We start from the raw sequence: 21,128 nt of genomic DNA, 5'->3' as shown, positions 1-21,128 counted from the left end.
TTTTCAACTTTTCGTATCCAGAACAATGACCGGATTTTTTTCAGTGGTATTTCATTGCTCAATCCAGAGGATTTTTCTCCTTGACTACCCACTTTAATGTAATAACCATTTATTACGCGTAAACTCTTTTTGTAATATTTTTATACCTTACCACTGACACCACGGGCAGAAATAATAACAATCTATATTTGTAAATGTGAATATGTATATCAATCTCTAGTTTCGTAAGTCATACGGTAAGCCATGTAGCGGTTTTGTGCACACAATTCATGTTACCACACATAAGTATTTGTTTCACTTGATCGTGCCATTTCTTTCTCGGACATTCCAGACTTCTCGACCATTTACTTCCAATTCATACATTCCCCTTACACCCACTTCTTCGTCTATCGCATACAATTAATTTTCCCATACATAAGTATTTTTTGTAATTTATCGCGTTTCATTTTCCTCAGGCGTCCCCAACATTAATTCATTTATACGACATTTTAAACATTACATGGTCTTTAATTCGACTCCGTAACTCATTCCAGTGTAGAGATAATGATTTAAGTCTTCCTATTGCGTCCGTGACTTTTTCTACAATTCACAACTCTACACATTTTTATTCTTAAAATTACGCTTTGTCGTCATTATTTCATCCCAATGCAGAGATAATGCGTTAATAGGCATTAAAATCGCTTGACAAACGGAGTCTAGAAACTTTCGATTTTAACTAAATAATTTTATAAAAAATCAAAAAAGTTAATCGAGTGAAACTGTCACAGATAATCTTTGCTATAATACTGTATTTTTTTTAAGTTGTTTTCTTTACTCGTACATACATTTCTATTGAAAAGACATGTTTTTTAGTAGTTTACATTTTTATTTTTTATAGAGTAATTTATTTCACTATTTATATTCAACTCAAGCGAAACGATAGGAAAACCTTCAATTTCTCTAAAAAATATTTTTTTGTATTTATAATGTACACCAATTTGTTGTAAAGATGAATCAAAATAGTGATTTGGCATTAAGCTTCGCCTTAGTAATCCTCAGGCGTCACTGACATTTCAACCATTATTTCTGTTAACCACTTCATTGTTACCGTTAAAAAACTAAATTTTACGGACTTTAATAAATAGATTCATGTGTACAAACATAAAAGCAAGAAAATTTACTTAGATTTACAGAAAAATAAAATTATATATTTCATAGTGAAAATTGGAAGTGATCGTTCATTTAGGTGATTAGCTGGACTTACTATACTATAAAGCTACGTCACACGGTTACGAACGGCCCGATGCGTTTGTTTCTATAAAGTTATTTTAAAATATTATTTTACTTTGTTCAGTTTTTTGTCATATTGTCTCACGTTCCACCTTTGCGATGACATTTATTGCTGAAAATTTTTAACGGAGTGTGCTGAATTTTTAATGAAAAATGCATTATTTGTGGATCGTAATTATTTCTTTAAGCCAATTGCAGAAATAATTAGATGCAGAGTAAACGTTGGAACACTAAGTTCGCACCTGATTGAAATAAAACAAGTATCTCCAGCTTAAATAATAATGCAAATTCATATTTTCAAATTTACATAATTTACTGATTATTACGTAATAATTTTTTTTTGCCACGTTGGAGAATGAAAACAAAATAATCTTTTGCAATACCGCTAAATGTTTGAGAGGAACGGCTTAGTCGCCTTTTTCATAAAAATAAATGAATTTGAGGTCATAATGCCTAAGCAAATTGAAAAATTATTTTTTCGTACAAAAAATTACCAATTTCTAGTACTATGTTCTATTCTATTTATTTATGTTTTCAGGATTATAATCAATTTTACGTGTTTTTAGCGACAAATTTGGATTTTTTTGCGAATTAATTGTAAATTTAAAAAAATCTTGGTTTAATTACAGAGTTGATATAATGATAAAAATATAAAACTTCCTAAAAACAAGGTTTTTTGGATATAGATTTAAAAATATTTTTTATTTCATCACATAGTATTATCACCATAATTCCTATAAAAAAAACCCTTTAACATAGACAATACTCATAGATCGTACCGAAAATATTCAATGCACTAAATAACTACATAAAAAAGTACTCTCTTTGTAACCGGTTTCCAAAAAGGGACAAAAAGGGACAGGGAAGGTGCGTAAATAATACTCTCTTTGCAGCCTTGTGTAGGAGCGACATTTCTTTTAGAAAGTTTGTTATGAAAATATCTAGAAACATAACAATTATAATTAGGTACTAATTATTATTTTGATTTTTGTCTATGGTTATTTTGACAGCCATAAAATCGGCGCAAAATAACGGGAAAGGGTTATTCTTGCAAGGTTCCACACTTTCCAACGGAGCCCAGTTGGGCGAGGACTCAGTTGAAACGTCAGGTGCCAAGTTTATATTGAGCAATTTAAAAAACCGCTCGGAGCAAGTACGCGACGAATCTTAAAAGTAAAATCAGGCATCCGATCCTGAGATACGCGGAGTAATGGTTAAATGTAAAAAAAACCCGCGCCGAAATACGCGCAATGTCGGTCGACAATTTTAAAACCCGCGTGAATTAAACGAGTGCCAAAGTGCACCGGGCCGCGTGTTCCGTTTGGGATGTAATCCACGTTTAAAGAGACAATCCTCTCTCGCTTCGTACATGCAAACCTTGAGTACGCTGAGGAATACTAGATCGTTCGGATGAGTATTGTATTTGGGTGCGTGAACGCCGCCTACCGCCATTCACACGCGCGCCTTGAAAGGATCCGCAATAATCGGGTGGATGGACACCGGAGACTGGTTTCCTGGCTGGAGACTGGACGAGAGGCGGAGCTGGTGGGCCGGTCGCCCGCGCCGAAGCAGACGTTCCCCTGGGAGGAAGGCATCTCCACTCATCCGCGTTTAGATAGTTAGATAGGATAGAATCGGTCTGATAGGGGGTAAGTCTTTTAAAATCCCTTGCTTAATGTTTACCCTGTTATCATGAAATAGAGTTCAACTTATATGTACAGAAACTTGTCTTTTACTCTGATTTACTTGTGAATAAGCCCATATGCCCACCACCCTGAGAAGGGTTCTTATGTCTCACCGCAGAGCTCGGCACATCTTGCCCCCGGCAAGATTTGGCGTCCAAAGGTTCCGGATCGGAACCAAAGCCGACCACTGTGATGATGACCAATCCTTATATGCACCCATTTAACAAGAGGTGTTGACCGGCTACTACCCCTAGCCTCACAAAGTAGGTACAACCCCACACACCAGCATATCAAGTTTTTCTGTTTAAATAATATTTATAGCAGAAAGATCAATTATTATTACTAAAAATTGATGACACCACCAATATGTTTCTTCAACATTGTTTTATTGATAATTTTGAAAATAATTTTTCACTCTAGTACTATTAGCCGGAATGCAAACGAGAATTTACCCAAACATTTTAAAATTGTATCTACTGCGTACGTCTATTAATTCGCACAAAAATATCCTCAGTTTATCATTTATTCTTATTTTTATATTATTTTAAATACTGCTTAATTTGATACTCGTCATATTATTTTTAATTGATTTAATGTACTTAATAAACACAGTAACTTGCACATATAAAATAACAGTTTATAATTTTTTTGTTTACTTTCTTAGTAGGTAATACTTACTAATGATTTCCTAATATATTTTATTAAATTATATACTTCTTATTTTCTTTTAAATTCCATCCTCGTTCTATATTCTCATTCTCATACTATTTCATTCTTGATATATGATTATTTTAAAATATTTTAAAATACTTTATAAACACTGTAACTAGTAGATATGACAATTTGGGAGGCGTGTATGGGTTCCGCCGCCCCGGTAACAATTTATTGGATAACCAACACCCTGCCGAAGCAATAACTCTTTGGATGTCTTCAAACAAGCTGAAGCTGAATTTATCTAACACTGAGCTTCTCTGGGCGACCATAAACAAACGTCAACATTTCTTAGACGATTCACTTATTTATATTTCCGGCAGCGATATCATCCCAAAAACAACAGTCAAACTTCTCGTTGTGTCAATTTAGATTCGGACTTTTCGTTTGAAAGTCAAATAAATAGGACTGTAAGCACCGGTTTTTTTCACCTAAGATAACTCAAGTTTGTCCGAAAAAACCTTCATACGGAAGCAACAAAACTACTTATCAAGTTTTACATAGTCCCACGTCTCGATACCTGCAACGACATTTATGGCAGCCTTCAAAAATATCAAATTGACAAAATTCAATCAGTGTTTAATGCTCATAACCGGGGTTTCTAAAAATTCGCATATATCAGAACACCTTCGTAACCTTCACTGGCTCAAGTGCCCTGAAAGAATCCAGTACAAACTGTGCTGGATGGTGTTTAAATCCATCAATGAAATGGCCCCACCCTTCATCTCTGAACTATGCGTCCCGGAAAATACTGGTCTGAGGCAGTCAACTCTTATATTAGCAACATCAGCAGATGTAGGCAGACTGATGGAACCTAAGCGCAAGCCAAATACTAAGTTTGGTGATCGCGCTTTCGGAGTATCTGGGCCGAAGGCTTGGAATAAACTCCCTCCGGAACTAAAATCCATAACAAGTCCAACAGAATTCAGGTCTAAACTCAAAACTTACTTTTTTAAGCAGTCATACCCTAAAATTAAATGTACCATTCCTTAGAGATCCAATTTTCCAATTATGTCCTAAATCCTATATCTAAATTTCGCTAATAAACAATTAGTTAATACCAATTAAGTGTTAATCTCAAGTGACCTACCAGGTAAGTATTGTACTGTATATTATCTCTATATATAGTTAGTAATAACATAGATCATTGTATAAATGTATTATATATTTGTACAGTGCCTTTGAGGTGATTTTACACAAAAACGGCGCTATACAAACCGTTCTTATATTCTTTTAAATTCTATTATTTTATATTTATATTAATTGTTTATTTTAAAATCTTCTATATTTCATACATGAAATATTCTTTTAAATTATTTTAATACCTGGCATGGTGGTCGAAAAATTCTCAACGACTGTAATAAACAATGAATAACTATTACATAATAATTTTTTATTTAAATAATCTAAAATTGTTAAAAAGCGGATATTCACCTTCATTTCTTTATTTTATGTCTAGTGATTAGTCACATAAATTTGCAAAATTTCACGCTATATTTGAGCTAGGCCATCGATTAATTGCTAAAGTTATTCAAAATCTGATTTACTCTTATTTTGAAAGTCATGTGAGCAAATTTCATCAAAAAGTATAAAAATTCTGCTTGAAGGAGTAGTGATTTTCGGAAATCTCATTCCTCTTATTTATTTTTTTAAATTTTTTATTAATAATTATCTTTTGTAACATGCATAAAAATATAATTACAAAAATCAAGCATTACAAAAACAAGTATTACATTATTAAAATTATTATAGTATTACAAAAAGCATTTCATTCACAGGTAGAGAAAGTACTATAAAAAATAAAAGAAGGTAGCTTTAAGATAAGAAAAATAAAATAATACAATTAAATAAAAAAATATAATAGAATAGTTTGCATATATACCAAAAAAAATCTCACATAGGCATCGCCAGTTCGTGGATATACTTATTTTGTTTAGTGCAGTTTATAAAACAAAAATAATTCCGTTTTTACAAAATTATAATTAAGAAAAAAAGGTTCAAAAATAGAAAAATTTACAAAAGGTAGGATGTTATAGCAGGTAAGTATTTGTGTCAATGGTAGTGATCCAAGTCTTTATTACATTTTTGTATATGCTGTAAGACGATATATTTTTAGATCTAATTTCTATAGTCTGATAGAGTGCATTGTAGATTTTTGGATCAATGAAAAAAGCATGTCTCTGCGCAAGCCTAGTTTTGCATAGTGGAACCTCATATGCATTATTTACTCTACTGCTAGAACGATTTTAGTTTTTTGTAAAATGTACATTTCGTGAAAATATATATTTCAGATTATTATATATTTTTGAAGGTCAAGTGTGCAAGATTTCATCAATCTAGGATTAAAAATTAAAATATGAAATAAAATTTTGCATAATCACGGTATAGATTTAAAAAAAAGCTTTTTAAAAAAGGTAATTCTGCTAATAATGCATTTATCCAAATGAACCAGAAAGACTGCGCTGATATTTTGCGCAGGTGATCCAAACATCTACAATAGCTACGCCCCTGACTATAAAGTTAATAATATTAACCTGTTTGTATTTATTGCTAAGTACTTAGGTACTCATCAATAATATCTACCGATGAATATCAATTAATAAAAACACTTTCGAATTTCGATTGCCTAGTTGAAGCAATATTATTTTCTTTTATTTAAAATTTGTTCCCAATTTTGAGCGGACAGAATTTATTGTATAAATTACTAATAATTAAATAATGAGCGAACCCAATCGACTTCAACGAAAGAGGAAGAGGGTGAGAAATCGTACATCCGAAGGATCTGATTCTGAAGTTAAAAAACAAAAAGACATTCCCCTGGTTAGTAAAACAAACGTCTCTAGATATTGTTTTTCCGGTCTTAGATGCATATTTAGTCTAATGATTTCTGCATGTGTAAATGTCGATGTGACAACATGGTCAACACGTCTACATCTGTACTATCATTAGATCAAAGAGATTTTGGTAATTATTCGGAATCGCTGGACAAGGGTTATATGAAATATTTATATATAAAACCTTCTGATTTACCTTAATTTACTATAAAAGGAATCTGACTGCATTTGGGATATTTTTAATTTTAGCATTTTAATTTTTAATTACGTAAATCGAAAATTCACTCTCGTTGTATGGGATGACAGCTGGAATGGTTTCTGTTGATAAAATTTTCTTTTGTTTGTATTCCTGATCGAGTGGCTATATTTTTTACCATGTGCAAATACTAGGTAGGTACTATTTTAGCCAAACTCGAAAAATAAAATAAAGATATTTAGGTATGTTTTATAAAATAGAAAAATTAAAAAAGGTGATGTTATTATAGGTTAGGTTGGATAATTTTAGGTTAGGTTGGTTTATTATTAGGATTTAGGTTAGGATATATTGGATATTATAGGTAAGGTTGGATTATTATAGGTTAGGTATGATTATTATTAGGATATAGGTTAGGTTGGATTATTATAGGTTAGGTTAGAATATTGTAGGTTAGGTTCGATTATTATAGGTTAGGTTGGATTATTATTAGGATATAGGTTAGGTTAGGTTAGGTTGGATTAGGTAGAATGAAATCACAAACCAGTCTATACAAACCTAGCGTAGCCCACAAACTACTTGAAAACTGGGATATAACTCTAAAGGGGACGCGAGCAGGCGTTATTAAAGGTTCCCCAACATGTATAGGTTAAGTTAGGTTGGATTATTATAGGTTAGGTTAGGTTGGATTATTATAGGTTAGGTTAGGTTGGATTATTTTAGGTTAGGTTAGGTTAGGTTGGATTATTATAGGTTAGGTTGGATTATTATTAGGACATAGGTTAGGTTAGTTTAGGTTGGATTATTATAGGTCAGGTTAGGTTGGATTATTATAGGTTAGGTTAGGTTGGATTATTTTAGGTTAGGTTAGGTTGGATTATTATAGGTTAGGTTGGATTATTATAGGTTAGGTTGGATTATTATTAGGACATAGGTTAGGTTAGTTTAGGTTGGATTATTATAGGTTAGGTTAGGTTGGGTTAGGTTAGGTTAGGTTAGGTTAGGTTAGGTTAGGTTAGGTTAGGTTAGGTTAGGTTAAATAAAACAATAATTATAATAATAACTAAATATAAGTTTTTTAAGTAACATAAAAATATTTTATTTTTCGAGTTTGGCCAAAACAGTACCTAACTAGAATTTGCATTCTGAAATGATTCAAATTCTAGCTACTCGTATCAGGAATACAAACAAAAGAAAATTTTATCAACAGAAACCATTCCAGCTGTCATCCCATACAACGAAAGTGAATCTTCGATTTACGTAATTAAATATTAAAATGCTAAAATTAATAATATCCCAAATGCAGTCAGATTCCTTTTATAGTAAATTAAGGTAAATCAGAAGGTTTTATATATAAATATTTCATATAACCCTTGTCCAGCGATTCCGAATATTTACCGAGATTTTTATAGAGTTAGCAGCTGGTTACTATTTACAAATCTGCAAACCTTACACAAGACGCCCAATAAGATATTTAGTTGGGTTTCTGGAGTCCCGATACATAAGTCGGTCTGATATACTTACTTCCAGCATTTCAATCGAGTCTTTTATTGGAGTGGGTGCTTTCATCAAATTGTACCACACCTCTTAAGGACCAGGGCAGGTATTCCGTCGGTCCACTGGTTTTGACGATTTTCAACTCGCTCGAGAACCTCCCTTTTCCAGAACATTGGTTACTTCATTTGGAAACCGCACTGAATAATGGAAGGAAGAGTCTCTCCGTTATCTTGAAGATTTGAGTTTTACACGAAAATTTCGCCTAATAACTCAGCGACTACAGGTGGGACAGTCTGCCAGATTTTTGACAATTCTTTGATCGTGGTCGGTTTAAGCTCTATTTATATTAGCAAGGAGGCAATGTTTTGGAGTGCATTATAAGCCTTGTTTTTGAGTCTGATTGCTTCAGCTCAGCAATGGCCAAACCACGGATTTTTGTCCGCTCCAGAGGATTTGACGGAGAAGGGAATGTAGCAATCCATCGCCGTTGTGATTTCCTTTCCCACCTCGTGTGCACAAATTGATGGGTTCTCTGAGCTAAAGCGGATCGCACTACAAAAAAAGGAAATGAAGAATAACCGCATGCCTCCCATTTTGCTTCCCTGTAGTGCCATGCCTTCCTTTTACATGTTTGTCAGGTTGACTGTTCAGGGAAAACAGAACGGAGGTGGTAATCAGGCAGTAATCGGGGGATCCTAAAGGCGATGTAACCTCCACTTTGTACCCTAGTGGCTCACTGGTGATGGCCTGTGCAGATTTCTGTGATTGAGTGTCGCACGCACAACAATAATAACTATATATCACCCTGGTGGAATACCACAATTCAAAATCGAAACGTTGCATGTTAAGGTTAGGTTAGGCTGGCACTGTTTGGTGACAATGTATTGAGAATCAGGTATTTCTCAACCTTCCTCTAGTCCAAGGCTGCCCAACCTTTTTAACAGTTGGGCAAAATTGAAGATTTAAAAGTCACTGGCGGGCTACTGATTACTGACGGTTCCTATTTTTGTTACCTATGCTTTTTAATGTCTTGTTTTATGCAACAAACAAACATGTTGAAATTTTATTGTCGTTTATTGAAATAATAAAATAAATAGCATCTACTGCTAAATGACGAAACAACATTTTATGTAACAAATATCAAAATCCAAGTAATTGGTACAATCAATGTGATTTTTGATATTGTTTTTGTTTTAATAATTCTGTTAGGAGTCAGTTCAGATGTTGACAGTAGCAACAAATCAGAGATATGTTGCTCAGTTAGAAATGTGCGGTATTCATTTTTTACAAAATTAAGATTAAAAAAAAACTTTTCACAAACATACGTTGATCCAAAACTACTTAAAAATTGAAACGCCAGTCTTCCTTTGGCACCAATTTCCAGAAATCTCCAAATTCTTCTGAAGAAGTTTATGACTTTGAAAATATTTTTTCTGCAAAAAGGTTTTTCAGTGCAGAGTGATTTTGCAGTTCAGTGAGTTCCAACTGGATATTGGCAGGATAACTAATTATTTCAGTCAAACTGATTGTGAAAGGATTAAAAGAAATTGTTTATTTTATTTTTGTACTTTCAACGTCCTGGAATCTGCTTTCAAACGACTGCAATAAGCTTGTAATTTTAGCTTAGAACTTAGTAAAGTTTATGGTAGCAATATTGAACTTCTCTTTCAAATCTTTGAGTATGGGAAAAAGGTAAATATTTTCTTTGGCTAAACATAGTCGGAAGTGAACAATCTTTGCCATGTAATTTGAATTTAAAATATTGAAATAATTGGTGATGTCAACAAGAAATGCAAGATCAATCAACCAGTACTCATTTTTGAGTAAATCACTTTCCAAAGGTAACGCCCCTTTTTCTTAAGAATTGCAACACCTGCTCTCTCAAGATGAGAGTGGTATATTTATGCTCAAACATGTTTCCCCTTGAAAGCCGTCGCACAGCACAATACAGTTGTAACTCTCCAAATTTGCTGATTTCTTCTTCAAACAAAACTCTGAATTGACGTCTGTGAAGAGCTTTTGAACGTATGTAATTTATGCAGCGAACTACCGGATCCATTATATCATTCAAGTTTATGTCCTTTGCACACAACGCCTCCTGGTGGATGATGCAATGATACGAAAAAAATTTTGACTCAAGTAATTTTCAAATTGGCGGGTATTTTGAAAATAGTTCACGCGGGCCGCTTATAATTCGTTCACGGGCCTGAGGTTGGGCAGCCTTGCTCTAGTCCATCTTCTTCCCTTCCACACTCTATTCAGCCTCACGATATACCACTTGATCCTACTGTCTTAGGTCACTAGGGACTCTAGGGACGGGTTGCTTCGGAGAATTTGAACAATTCATCAAATTTCAACATTCGGTTTCAGGTTCTGTGAAGGTCATATTGAAGTTCTGTTGTTAAATAATGAGGCTAGTTGCTTGACAAAACTGAAATTATAACACAACTTGAAAAAAAATAATTTTTAAATATTTATTTTTTAAATTGTTCAAATTCTCCAAAATAACCCGTTCTTGGAGATTGCATTCCTGAGCCAGTAGGATCACGGCATCCCAATTTGGTATTGGTATGTTGCAAGACTGACGGACTTGAGAGTTAGGGAAGAAAAGGAAAAGTAACAGGCTTCTCAGAACTGGACTCTAAATACGACCTGGCAATCTCTGAAATAGAATGGTTCTGAATGGTGGTATTTAATGGGAAAAGCTTGAGAAAACGACACAGCGTGAGATGTTTTTTTTAAACTTAGTATCCTTTTTTCAGGAACTTCCTCCTACAGACGATTTCCACTTGTGCCCCATTTGTCTCAGCGCTTTGTCGGATATGAAAATTGCGTCCCTTGACTGCTGCATGCACAAGTTTTGCTACGCCTGTTTGAAAAAATGGTCAAAAATAAAAAGGAGATGTCCAATTGACAGGATGCGATTTACTGCTATTAACGTCAGAAAAGAAATTAGAGGAAGTACTGAGCGAATTAAAGAAAATTTAACCATTGAATAAAATTTGCTATTTTTTGATTTTTGTATCACGCAAAACTGTTTTCTTTACAAAATGTACCTACGCCACATAATCGACGAAATTAATGAAAAAATTGATTAAATTGTTTGGTGTAAAAAATTGACTAAACATTATATTTTTTTAGCTAGGTATGTATTATTATAAATAAATCTTTCTAGGAAAACAAATTATAAAAACTGAGAATCTACGAAATAGTTTTAATCTGTCAAAAAAAAATTATGCGATTCGTTAAACGCAAAAACACGTCCAAATTTAAATATTTATCAATCCACATATTTAAAAATAAGTACAATTTCACCAGTTTCACTCTATAGCAGGCATATTCACACCAGAAATAAAATATTATTTGTCACCTCACACACATTTATAAATTGCGCTGTTCAGAGTTACGTAAACACACGACAGTAGGTCTATGAAGACGAACCGATTCAAGAACGGTTATATTATCTTGCCTTGATAGATAAAAGACATAGATCTACGTGGAGCTACTTTCTGAAGCAAAAAAATATCACCCAGAAAACTTCATAGGGGGTGGGCAATTTTAAAACTAATAAGGTAAGGTCTTACAGGAACTTGATGTTTTTTTTAAGTGAGTCGGAAAATCACGGTGAGCCTCTTTTGAGTTAGGGGTTATGATAGGCCTATGACGTGATTGTGTGGTTGATATTGTAATAATAATTATTAGCATATACAGAGTGAAAAAAATTGTAAACAAAAACATAGTCTCAGACGGAGTTCCTTTTATTAATTAGGCGCCAAACGCTGACTTTTTTAGTCAGGGTTTGCCACGCTTTTTGACAGGGACGAGACTCTCATTATCAGAGATGGTCCTTAACAGAATTAAACAAGAAGGTTGGTCGAAGAAACAAAAATATATTAAAGACTACAGGAGAGAAGAAGTTAGATATGTAAATATGTTTTACCCGAGGACCCAGGATTATAAAGCTTAGCTAATTCTGTTTGTAATACATAAGTCAATATTGAAGGATTCTTGAATGGGCCGGAGAAACCTCGGATTAGCCGGGTCCCGTCAGAGGAGCAAATGATGTTGAGAGAGAGGCCACGGGCATCACCTCATAGAGTTAATCCATTATTAGGCCCCGGGTGGGCTTTACAAGATTGAAGCCAAACCCAAAAGAGCTAGATGACTTTTTAGAGCGTCACGCATCACCAGGCGCAGAGAATCCAGAACTAGTATTTTACACCCGCGTAAGATCGGGAAGGGTGCCATATACACAAACCGAAGTGCACACCAACGGATGCCAGTTGCTATTACCGGGTACTCAAACCACGACCCATTACTTATTGGCTCTTTCAACACAAGCACGAATTTCTAATTCCAACTACAAACTGGTTGGAAAACCGCAATCCACGGTTATTTAATCCACCAGGATGATGTTAGATAAAAGTAAATATGACAAATCGTTGAAGTACAGAGAGCGGAAGACGGAAAAAACATATTCACTGCCCTGTGGAGCTCTGCCCTGGATCTGATGTTGCCAATAATTTAGAAAGAAAAATAATGAAAATATCAATTTGCTTACGAATTGATCCAAGAATTACTTATGACGGGGTCGAACAGTTGCATGTTTATGAAATTTATTATTTCATAACATGCTATGCAATTCAAAATTGTAACACAGGTTGTTGTGCAGGAGAATATCAAATAATAGTTTGTAAATCTGCATATCATTGATGATTGAAGGCTGATGGAAGACATGTTGCCATTGCGTCCGGAAACCCTTCATCGCCTTTTATTTCTGTTAGGCTGCTAATTACGCCCCATTGCTGGCCACGTTTAAATAAAAGTTTTTTACAGTATTATAATAAGACAAATATTATGGAAGAAACTATTTAATCAAATATAAATTGAATGGCTCGAAAGCCGGTAAAACAAACAGAACTAACAATAATACATCAAGTCATGCCAGTCAAAAAGCGGTTGACCAGCATATGTCTTTAAGCAAATTTTACTATTGTTAAATAATATTTTGAAAGAACTATCAATAGATTATGTGAAGGTGTTCCACCACCACTTGGTGAAGGCGGTAGGGGTAGTTCCAGCAGCCCCTAATCCATACAGAGAAAAAGAACCAGTTCTCAGCTGATAGATTCCAGTAGTTCCGGGAGTAGCGTAGTAGCCCATGGTGGCGGTTGGATTGTTTCCACACTGTCCCTTCTGGAAGCTAGTCCAATCGGGACAATTGCTGGCGATAAAGTTATGAGGGTTCTGCACAGATTCGGCGACTAACTTCCATACTCGGATGTGGCTATCATCGATTAAGATGGATCCGGGCTGGATCTGGCCTCCATTAACGTAGTAATCCACCTGACCTGAAAGCATATAAAAGTAATATTTTTTAAGAGAGCAAATATTCATAAATCTTTATTATGTTTTTACTTTAATACTAGTAGCGGTTATGTTCACCAATTACTTTGATTACTAACCAAACAATCTTTGCTTATCTACTTTACAGTCTAATATTAACTATATTTTATTGGACACATTGATAACGTCGTTAATTAAACTCTTATACTCTTGGCTTCATCAATAGAATTACCTCTGACTTAGGTAATATACTTACCCTAAAAACTCTCAACTTTTCGTTGGTTCGCCCTAATATTTCATTTTAATTTCATTTTTTTCATACTAATTTTATCGGATCCGTACATCATCTCTTCTTAAAAATAACTCGGAAGGGTTAGAAAGAAATGAGGCAAATACTGATGCGATGAACTTGAAGTAAAATTAAATCTTTCTAATTAGAAAAACGTAGGATAGACTTTGATCTTATGTTTTTTCAATGGTAAAATAAAATTATTAAAATATTAAAACAAAATGATTTATTGTATGATTAATTGACTCGTCCCTTTCAATATCCTTTTCCATAGATTCAGGAACAATAAATTGCATTTCCACAGTCAACACTCCACAAATTATGGATACTATTTTCCAATATCCGGAATGGCGAGACTTGTTAACTCAAGTCATGAAGTCTTAATGATTTTTGTATTGATGTGGCAAGTCGTCAACTCCACCAAAACCTTATTCCTGTGTTGACTTGACAATATCTTTATTGTTTTTTGTGCCTTATTTTTGGTCATAAATGTTTTTTTTTAAATCCTCCCTTTAAAAAAAATTACATCTTTGACAAAAATAGGGCAAAAAAAACAATAAAGATAATGTCAGGTGATAAGTCAAGACTAGAGGAAGGTTTTTCCTTATATTAACTTCCTGTAGTATATAATGTGTTGTAATTGGACAAGTCCGTTAGTCAATAAATAAATATTTAAATATTCATAAAATACTGGTTACCTACAAGTAAATAAATATATAATGGTCTGCACCTAGAAAATTTTGCAGCAGACCTGCTAAAAGACAAAGTGAGCTTGAACCTAAAAAACATGTTGAAAATCACCCTCGAGAAGGTGTTATTGGTCACGGGTAGTATTGTTACAATAAATTTGCTGGGTTTGTTTTTTTTAATTATGAAAAGTACCTCAAAACAAAATGAAAAATGGTTAAGGTCTTGAATAACCATCGTTTGAACGATTCTCCAAAGATCAATCCTTGGGTGGTTTCCTTATGATTAGGAAAAATTTGGGAGGTTAAACAACCAAGACTTATTTGCCAGGAAAGAGGGCAATGATTTAAAACAGATATATTTTTTAGGGTTATCGAATGATCGAAAAGAATGAACTCAGTCCACCTATTGAAAAGAATGAACCCAGTGCACCTATTGAAAAGAATTACCTCAGTTCACCTATTGAAAACAATGAACTAAGTCCACTTATTGAAAAGAATGAGCTCCACCTATTGAAACCATAAAATAAAATCACTTGGCGAAAGAATTTAATTTACTAGAACTAAATTGTTAGTGGTATTGTAGACAGCCCCCGATTTACTTAGCCAAATTGCCTTTCATATAACAACTAGAACAACTCGATCCAAAATTCCATATATTTCTAAAATTAATTACAGATTCATAGAATAAATAAGAAAACTGGAAGTCTCGCTTTACCTAGATTCCGCGCAGTTGGTAATCCTCGTGGTAATATGTGTTCAGCTGCAACTACGGTTTGCATCAATACAATGCGTAAGTCGAGACTATGCGTAAATTCACCAAATATTTAAACGACATGGATGTTTTTGACAATAATTGGATCTTTAAAATATGTATGTGCGATCTATTTCTACCTAATTATAATTTATTTTTGGATATTATTCCGTGTTGAGATACCTTCTTATTTGATGAAGCGTGGCTTAGTTATAAGGTAGCGCAATCATATCTATTTCTATCTAGTTTATAAATTATTGATTACCAATTTTTTTTTTTTTTTACGAAGATACACACCCAGTGGCTTGATGATTCCAAAATATCCAGCATTGGAGTGAATGACGTCAACAAAGGTGGCATCAGTGGCAGTGAGGGTCTGGTCGGAGGTGCTGTTGAAGAAGCAGGGTCCAGCGGGGTCCATGCCAGTAATTCTGCCGATCTTGGATCCTCCAGAGAGAGCGGTAAATCTCTTTGAGGTGAACCCGGAGATGTGGGATCCGAGACTGTGACCCAACATGTGAATATTGGCTGGATCAACACCGGCTGCGAAAGAATCCGTCAATAAAATCGTTGGTTGATTGAATGCTATGAATTATGATCACCCTTCAATAAGCTGACTTATTGCTGTAATGACCGTCGACCATCTTATACTATGACAGAGAGGGTACGAGATAGACAAAAGTAAGAACTATGAAAAACCATGAACTATAGACATGTTTCTCTTCTTTACTATTTTAATGTTAATAAAACATCTCAAGGTGTTTTATTAAGCTCATAAAACAGACCGAGGGTCATTGTGTGCCAGTGCACACATCTCGTACAATAATAGTCATGGAGAGAGAACGGTTGTAACCGGGACACGATAAAATGTCAATTCGCAAAGAGAGATAATAATTTGTCAAAGAAGAAAAATTTCTCCAAGTTTCTTATATATGGAAAAGTTTACCTTGAACAAAGTTCCAAATTTGAGCTCCCAGCAACTCTCCAATGATTCTGACCAATGTAGCAGCCCTGGAGTAGTATAAGAAGATCAAAGAGCTAGTATCCAAGTACAAGACGTTGGTCTTTCCGAGCTTAATGAAGGCGGATGTCATGACACTTGCGAAATCATTGAATGTCGGGGTAGTTAAAAATCCGTGAACGATGATGGTTATGGGGAGAGAGCTGTTGTAACCGGGATCCGATAGAATGTCAATTGCCGAAGAGAGATAATAATTCGTCTGAAAAGAAAAAAAGATTAGGTAGTTCAAAGAACGACAAATAAGAGCCATTAATGCACTGGTCAGAATACTCCAATACTATAATAAACTCTAACAACACATGGAGCTCCGTGTGAAGGTAAAATATCAGAATCGCTGGACACGCTTTATACGAATATGTCAAACAAGAACAAAAACATGGCCAAAACTGTCAAAGCACATGAATTTATGAAACTTAGGTTGACAAATAATTGAAATGTAATGCATCTTTTACTACCTCTTGCAAATAATTAAAATAAATAAGTTGAATCTTAGTGTTATTTAAAAAATATATATATTAGTTTTTTGTTCATCCAGCTACCTGAATTATCGTGAAGAATTCCCAATTCATGTCAATAACACAACATTCTGTAAGACTTAAAGTAATTTAAAGGGAAAACTTCACCATTACGGACCATTTAAAAAGCTGGATAAGTAAGCTGCTTTACCAATCAGATAAACATCCTTCACTGGGAGACATCTCCGGCGAACGTGTCTAAATAAATACCAAGAACTGCATTCGAGAAACATGCAAAATTTTAAATAGAGATCTTACCGTCTTACTGGCAGTATACAGGTCAAGTTGTATCTTAGACAAGTCAGGTTCCGTTGTTGATTCATTACTGGTCAGCTGGGCAAAATTTACTCCAAGAAACGTCTGAATTGCAGAACCTGGCAAAACAGATTTCAACTCATATTGTAATTGACATCGGTACGAATAATAACTAACATTATCTCATTACATTTTAGAAGGTTTTGTTAAATGTAAAGCAGTAATATTGAAGCTATTCAATCAAATAAAATCAATATAAAATCACCTACTCCCAAAATTAACGTTTTTGTAAAAATGAATAAGCAGAAACTCATTTCAAATTTACGTGAGAGCGATGGTTTAACCCCGCTGGCGAGTACACCTCGAACTGTTAGCCTGTAAGATATGTAGGTATATGGATAATACCGTGTGAACCCCAATTTCCTGGCGCAAAAAACACATTCTAACGTAAAAATTAATTTAATTATCAAATTTTGATATTAAAAACAAAACAAAAAAATACCCTTAGTTTATTTAGACGGTTAACTTTGATAAAAAAAATAATGGAATTCCTAAATGAAGAATAAATAAAATTTACAAAATGAATACCCAGTATTACCCACGGGAGATGTGCATAGCACAGATGACATCACGCGCCCATTTACCTCTTACTGCTCGGGTTATGGTCGTTTGGGCTAGCTAACTTGTAGAAATAATTTAAATATGAAAAACAAACTGAATAATGAAAACAATTGGAACTCGTGTGCAGTAATTACGTAAAACATTTCTATGTTCCTAGTCATCCAAATTTAGGCTTCCCAAAATTCCACCACCCTGCAGATTGTACAATGGTCATCTTCATTAATTGTAATTATGTTAATGGTAATGGCTGCTCCACGGTTTCTGCCAAAACTGAAAGGTAAATAGTTTAAGGAAATGTTTACTTACAGTTTGAAACTAGAGTAGTCATGATAGTTTGCCCCTCTGCGAATTGCACGAAGCAAAGGCACGAGACTACGAGAAAAGCCAACCCCTTCATAACTAAAAGAAAAATTGCTCACGTTATTGATTTCATTAATAACTGTTTGGGGAGACAATGTCCCGATTAATGCACAATAATATATAAGAAATATATTATAATGTATATCGTAACTCTAACAACAGTAGCATAACAATACTGGGATAAGTATTTTTTCAATTACTAATAATAATAATGCATTTACAAGGATTTATGAGTATTAATATTATATACTAGGTTTTATAGAGGCTTTAAAGAAGATATTGAGATCGATATTCCCAAATATATTTTAAATACCAAAAGGTATAGCAAGTTACAAACATATTTTAATTTTTTGTGTTTGATAAAATAAAACATACGCCAAACATTTTTATTTTTCATATATATTTATTTTTCAATAGTAAGCTAATAACTATTTTATTTTACCTAATGAAATAGTAACCTAAAAACTATGTTATTATACCTAATGAAATAAAAAATGATTCATAGAGAAGTTTTTATGGATCGAAATTTTAATTTATGTCTGTATGACAATATTGTATTCCAAAGTAATTAAAATGCTGTTTTCAGTCTATTTTATATAATATTTCACTATGTTTTTACATAGCACACAAAATTTTCCAAAGATGCCAATAAAATGATGAAATATCGAAATCTTCAGGCCTATGTTTCACCTTAGTACATATATAAAAATCACATATCACTCTATTCGTACACGCTAATCTACGAAACCGCCCAACCGATTTAAATGAAAATTAGTGAATGTGTATGTTTGGTTCCAGATTGAAATATAGGATAGTTTTGACCCGATAGGTGGCTCTATTTTTTGTTTTTTTTTTCAGATTTCTCATCCAAAAATTCATACAACCACAAATTTTGACATCTCTACACCCCCTCCCCCTCAATATTTTTTAATGCGATTTTAAGGATTTTTTATAGGAAAAAAGGATAATTATTCATTTCAAGTTGTTTAAGCTTTCAATAGATGGAGGTGTGAACAAATTTATTGAAATCTGTATTACGCTTATAGAGAAAACACCATACTTAAACATCGTTTCATTTTCAGTGCTGATTTAAAGGTTTTCCTGAAAATACAGACCACTAGTATTTTATAATTTTAAACACAAGTCAACGGCTAACAATCATAAGTACTAAATATATTGGCCTCAAAACCAAAATTAAATTTTGAATGTATTTTCGTACAATGTAAAAACAAATATGATTATGGGATAGTGAAATGAACTTTGAGTTGAAAATCACTAAATCAATATAATTTGTTGATAATCTTTAGTATTAATTTTTATAAAGGTATCATTGGAAACAATGTTGTTAAATAAACTAAAACTGTGCGTGACTTGAAAAAGCGCTATAATATAATAGCTCGATTAGAAATTACTTTTTCTGTTGGTAAGGTTTTTTTTACAAATTCCACATATAATTTTTACTAAATGGATTTACAAAAAGTACACTATTTAATTACAAAAAACAGATTTAATGTTATTGTAAATAGGTGCAATAAATTGTAAATACAGTAATCCTATACCTAATATATTTTTCACTAAAGCTTGTATAATATTATAGTAGTTAAGTAAATTGTATAAATTGAACGGGACTTACTTGTTTCGGGTAAGACAAACTTGGAAATAATTATGACATTGAAAAAAAAATCGTCTTTTATTGTAGAATTCGCAGCTCTGATCGCGATCGGTGAGATAATCTCCATGGGCGGCGGCAATAAAAATATCTTCCAAAACGTATTGTCACATACATATTTTGTGACTAGTGCAGTTCTTGCCTATTTGGATATTTTGTCTATGGTGTTTTTTTTTGGAGATTGGCAATTTTTTTGGGGAAGACAAAATTGTTTTTTTGTCTATGGTCACTTCCTCCCGATGGGCTGGCTGTTCGTGAATTAGTCACTCACCATGGAGGTGTTTTAATCTCAGTAAATCATGTGAATCCAAGTTGTTTTTATCTTTAAAAAGGGCACGGGGTGTTTTTCAGTAACACGAATAGTTCGTGTACGGTTTTATTTTTAGTGGATGTTATGTGAATCCCACTTTTTCCGGTGTTGGCAGTTGGCCATTTTGTGTAAATTTTTTTTTGGACTAGAAATTGTAAAGTGATTGGTCCTGGTTGGGGCTAGAAGATTATGCCTTTTTTACCCCGCATCGCGAAGTCACGGATTGCTGATGGTTCTTCCGAAATCCGTAAGTCTTGGAGACTGGTTGGACCACGTGCTTTTTGGATTGAGATTCTTGAGACGCTCCTTGGAGGTGTAGCGCCCTTCTTCCTAAATAGAAGGAAGACCTAGGCTCACTGGATTCCGCGCCGTCCCCAGTTGGGGAGGTCGAAAGTCCCGTCCCGGGTCCGTTCCTCTCTACCAGAAACAAGTTTTCGTTCGTCATCCGTTGTTTTCCTACAATATTCGGCTTCGTTTAGTTAGCTTAGTGTGTTCAAGAGTCCATCTGGCATGTTCACGTTTTGTATTTTTAATATTACATTGGTATTAATTTAATCCTAACCTTTCATTGGTATAAATTTGCACTCCCATGTTTTGTTTTTTGATGGTTACAATAGAGTTTTATAAAGTTCATCTTCTTTTATTTACTGATTTCCTACCTACTAGACAGAAAACTAGTCCCATAATCCTGAGCTCTGCCGTATAAATTCCACTACATTGAACCTGATTATGTTACCTTTGCAGTATGTTATTTGGTGTGATTATACAATGTTTAGCTGACCATGGGAAGAAGTTTGTAGATCTGATGAATTCTTAAGGAATATATTACGTATTTAATTCACCGTTCCATGTCTTTCTAAGACATTCCCGTCTTCTACAGTATAAAATCCTTCTTTCAGCCCTTTCTTCGTTTTATAAACACAAGTTTTTGTTTCACTTGATCGTGCCATGTCTTTTTAGGGCATTTCCGACTTCTTCGATCGTTCACTTCCACCTCATACATTCTCATTACACCCGTTACCATTCGTTCATCACATAACCTTATTTTACCTTGCATGAGTATTTGTTTTACTTGATCGTGGCATATCTTCCCCGGGCGTCCCTCACTTTTTC

General features: G+C 33.9%; 1 protein-coding gene across 1 annotated transcript; it reads right to left on the bottom strand.

Annotated features, from left to right (window-relative positions):
* Positions 1-13,044: 13,044 nt before the first annotated feature.
* LOC149411511 (pancreatic lipase-related protein 2-like) lies at positions 13,045-19,716 on the bottom strand. Its single transcript, XM_089646814.1, has 6 exons — positions 19,670-19,716; positions 17,983-18,075; positions 17,059-17,174; positions 16,211-16,484; positions 15,562-15,807; positions 13,045-13,540 (listed from the first exon to the last, which is right to left on the bottom strand). The coding sequence occupies exons 2-6, from the start codon at positions 18,071-18,073 to the stop codon at positions 13,218-13,220; spliced, it is 1,050 nt and encodes a 349-aa protein (XP_089502940.1). The 5' UTR covers positions 18,074-18,075; positions 19,670-19,716; the 3' UTR covers positions 13,045-13,217.
* Positions 19,717-21,128: the final 1,412 nt, after the last annotated feature.

The sequence above is a fragment of the Hesperophylax consimilis genome, chromosome 25 (assembly GCF_061612785.1).
Source record: "Hesperophylax consimilis isolate HC1 chromosome 25, BYU_Hcon_1.0, whole genome shotgun sequence".
Taxonomy (NCBI): Eukaryota; Metazoa; Arthropoda; class Insecta; order Trichoptera; family Limnephilidae; genus Hesperophylax; species Hesperophylax consimilis.
The sequence above is the reverse complement of the archived record's forward strand: the minus strand, read 5'-3'. Positions and strand labels throughout refer to the sequence as shown.

Bases quoted from the DNA above. Each gene is read 5' to 3' on its own strand.
- LOC149411511 (XM_089646814.1), bottom strand. From the start codon at position 18,073: ATGAAGGGGTTGGCTTTTCTCGTAGTCTCGTGCCTTTGCTTCGTGCAA. The intron at 15,808-16,210 runs GTAAACTTTTCC...ATTCTTTCGCAG, and splicing joins AATTTGGAACTTTGTTCAAG to CCGGTGTTGATCCAGCCAAT. The intron at 13,541-15,561 runs GTGTGTATCTTC...ATATGCTTTCAG, and splicing joins TGGAATCATCAAGCCACTGG to GTCAGGTGGATTACTACGTT.